Source organism: Sinocyclocheilus grahami, unplaced genomic scaffold (assembly GCF_001515645.1).
Source record: "Sinocyclocheilus grahami isolate Dianchi unplaced genomic scaffold, SAMN03320097.WGS_v1.1 scaffold273.1, whole genome shotgun sequence".
In the NCBI taxonomy this organism is placed as follows: Eukaryota; Metazoa; Chordata; class Actinopteri; order Cypriniformes; family Cyprinidae; genus Sinocyclocheilus; species Sinocyclocheilus grahami.
The window spans coordinates 629,278-632,944 of record NW_015505452.1 but is presented as its reverse complement, the minus strand read 5'-3'; the positions used below and the strand labels follow the sequence as shown (position 1 = coordinate 632,944).

General features: G+C 36.0%; 1 protein-coding gene across 2 annotated transcripts in view; it reads left to right on the top strand.

Moving 5' to 3' along the window:
* LOC107599844 (adenylate kinase isoenzyme 5-like) overlaps window positions 1-3,667 on the top strand; it is a 91,234-nt gene that overhangs the window by 58,248 nt on the left and 29,319 nt on the right. For both annotated transcript variants that reach the window (XM_016291546.1, XM_016291545.1), the window contains exon 7: window positions 218-308. In XM_016291546.1, the coding sequence (XP_016147032.1) occupies window positions 218-308 (91 nt within the window). The remainder of the gene's footprint in view (window positions 1-217; window positions 309-3,667) is intronic.

Genomic DNA, 3,667 nt, shown 5'->3' with positions numbered 1-3,667 from the left:
TTTTGGTTCCACAAAGAACCATTCAGTCAAAGGTTCTTTAAAGAACCATCTCTTTCTTACCTTTTTATAATCTGAAGAACCTTATTTCGCCACAAAGAACCATTTGTGAAACAGAAAGGTTCTTCAGATGTTAAAGGTTCTTTATGGAACCATTTAGACAAAAGGGTTCTTCTATGGCATCGTGAAGCCTGACACAAGTGTTCTCTTGTTTATACAGCTTGATGCAGATCGAGATGAAGAGGAAGTCTTCTATGACATCAGCATGACAGTCGACAACAAACTGTACCCCACCAAAGAACCTGTGGCAGGTAAAGATATAGAATTACTACTTCATTACTTTTAAAAGAGCATCATGAATTCAACATTATTTTTGCCTCTTGCACACTTGAAGATCTGAATGAAATCAAAAATTGACATTTTATAGCTTTTAGTACGTACATGTATCTGTTGTGGAATAAAATATTATCTAGAACATTCCCTAGCCTTTGCTAGGAAATTTATAATACTATGAAAAACATTTGCTAGGATTTACTTACTTAAAATGCAAAGCATTATAGCAGCGAGACAACAATAAATGTATAGCTTGTACTGTATTTTACAGTATTTGCTGTTACAGTGCAGTTACAAATACTAATGTAATATATTATATAATAACATAGGTTAAGGTTAGATTGACAGTTAGGCTAGTTATTATACAATTATTGTAATAAATACATAGTATGTCATTTCAGGACTAAAAACAAAAAAACATTACTGTAAAATATGTGCTAAAAAATTTGATTTTATGTGAGATTTTCTGTATTATTAATAATAATAATAATAATAATAATAATCCCAGTACCCTTGTTGTCATAATATATAATTAAAGTACATTTTCACAAAATATGATTAATTTTTTTAAGTGGTCCAAGTTAGAAACTAGACATCATTAGTGTCAACATATTTAAGGAGATGGTCGATATGAATAGTGTGTAAAATCCTAAAGCTGACCTATCTTGCAGTATTGTATTTGAGAGGAGCCGTCTTTGAAATAACTATTAAACAGAAATGTCCAGCCATAACTTTCTGTTTCAAAAAGAAACATGTCGAAACATGTCAAAACAGGAAAAAAATTTGTGTTTATCAAACCATTTCACACTGCGGCCATGGCTTCAGGATAAGTCAGGATAAATTGGCTGAAGTGTAACTGATTGAATAGAAAACGAGTCTCCTGCTTTTCACAAAGATTCAGAGGAAAACTTAGGAAGTCTGCCATCAAAATCTATAAATGTACTTTAGAAGCTGCTTTTTTTTCCTTCTTCTTCTGATATTCAGAGTAGCATGGCTCAAACTGTCTGTACAGCAAGTTTTTTTTCAGAGTAGTGAAAAGGATTTAGACTTCCCACAAGTTAAAGTTTTCCAGACCCTGGATTGAATTAATCATCCTGTCAAGATTTCTTGAGGCTGACAGGAAGCGCACATCACAGAACTCTTGATCTCGTGCCACCGAATAACACCAAAGCATCCAGCGGGAATTTGATCTTCATACAAATGTTTTTGCAAAATCACTGCAAGAAAATTTCCCATATGAGCTGAAAGTAGACATCCGTGGGTCTCCATGCGTCGGTTACCCCTGTCGATTATTTGCAAGCGCTGGTTGCGCTGCAGAGCGAGAGATTAGAGGATGAATAAGGAGGTCGTGGATGAGAAAGGTCTGTGTGATAGTGCAGACATTAATGCTGGAGTCAGTCTCTCTGGGCTCTGTAACCTTGAGGAAGTGGCAGACTGCCACATCGAGGGGAAGTGTTCCCTGGCGCTGCCTGGTGTGCCTGAGATTGCCCAAAGGACACAGAGGGCTTGAATGAATTGGCCCGAATGGAGTTGGGGCATCAGATTTGGAGCATCTTTTGTCCTTTACTTGCTACTGATTTATTCATGTGAGTGTCAGGGCCCTTAAGTCTCACACTGGAAACACCAGTTAATATTATACATTATGTATCTACTGTAGCTTAGATGACACAGTCCATTTGAATTTATTCAGTAATAACATATAAAACACGTTTATTATACAACCAAAAGGTATCATTTTTAAATGAAACATTTTGGTAAATCTGTTTTTTAACAGTATACTTTGAACGGCATAGAAAAGAATTAAAAAAATGACATATGATTTATTAACAAGCTGTAAACATACATTATAAATCATTATTAAATTGGGCCCAAAGGGCACATTTATTATTGTTATTATTTATTTATTTATTTTCTAATTGGTTGGCTGATTGAATTATTGGCATTTTTGCATTATTAATGATTAAAAAGTCAAACTGGAGAGCATTTTTTTAAGGAGCTTTCAGTTGTTTCAGATTTGAGATTGAACAGTTAGGGCATGTTCACACTTGGCAGGTTTTTTTTGACAAGAAAAAGTTGACAAGAGCGCTTTTTTAGTCAATTAAAAAGCTGGCAGCATTTTGGTTACAAATAGCAGCCGAGGGCGTCTTTTGTTGCTATAACAATAGCTGCAACAGTAGCCTAGCCGCTATATGCTGCAGAAATGTCGAGAAAGAGTCAAATGTTGGCTCTTGTGTTGCCTTTTGAAGTTAACGGGGAGGAGAACGTCGGTTCACAATGATGCTTGTGGGTGCGCGACATTATACGGGGAAGGAAACAGTATGGTGCTTACAACGATTTAGTCCAGAAACTCTGGTTGAATGATGCACGGTTTGTGGCATATTTTAGACTAAGTTAGATACAGTTTTGTGCTCATATCATACAACTCCTTGTGCTCCGAAACTAGTACGAACTAATCTACTGGCTATCTTTTCCATTTTTCTTGTTGTCACTGGCTTGTCATTGGTCAGCTGTCAAAAAGGCGCTTGACGTAGGGCGTTATTTTTCAGAAAAGTTTAACTTTTTTCAACTTGAAAAGACACTCCGAGCTGCAGAAAAAGATGCCGGCGGTGGCGTTTTAAAAAGCGCTCAGGACTTTTTTGCAAACACGGTTTACTCCATATTATAATGTAGAACAGACGCTGGCAGCTTCAAAAAAGACGGCAAGTGTGAACATAGCCTTAGAGATTTGAACAGTTTTTGTCATATGTTATGTCACATTTTTAACAGTTGCTAATACATACAATGCTGATACTTTCTCAATACAAAGGCCACTTTTTCAAAGTTCTTCACACAGTGATCACAACAGCAGTCTATGTGGGTGAAACTGTGGATCATTTTCTTTGCTTTGGCACAAATTACATTCAATGACTACATTCTTTTCTCACTTAGACACAGCCACCACCAAAACTCTAGGTACCTACAGGCCAAATTTGCACATTTACATAACTTTTTTTCAAAACTGTTAAACTGTTAAGTTCAAAACCTAATACAAAACTGAAAAAAAAAAATACAAAACTGAATAAGACAGCAATTTGCTACATTTCTACATTACAGTGTTTTTTTTCAATTGCTTACACACATTTTCGAAACCTTACCTCTTTTTCCCCCCCAAACTTTACACTCAAATCCAAGAATTGCACACGCAAAATAAGCCTCAAGAAGCCATGGTTCACAGCGTGCCTAACAACGCCCCTTAGCTGTTATAAATTCACTGTAAACCACGGCTTCTCAGGGGGTTATTCCATATACATAGTAAGGTTTCACAGAATAAAACAGAGCAAATAAAGTGTAATGATAT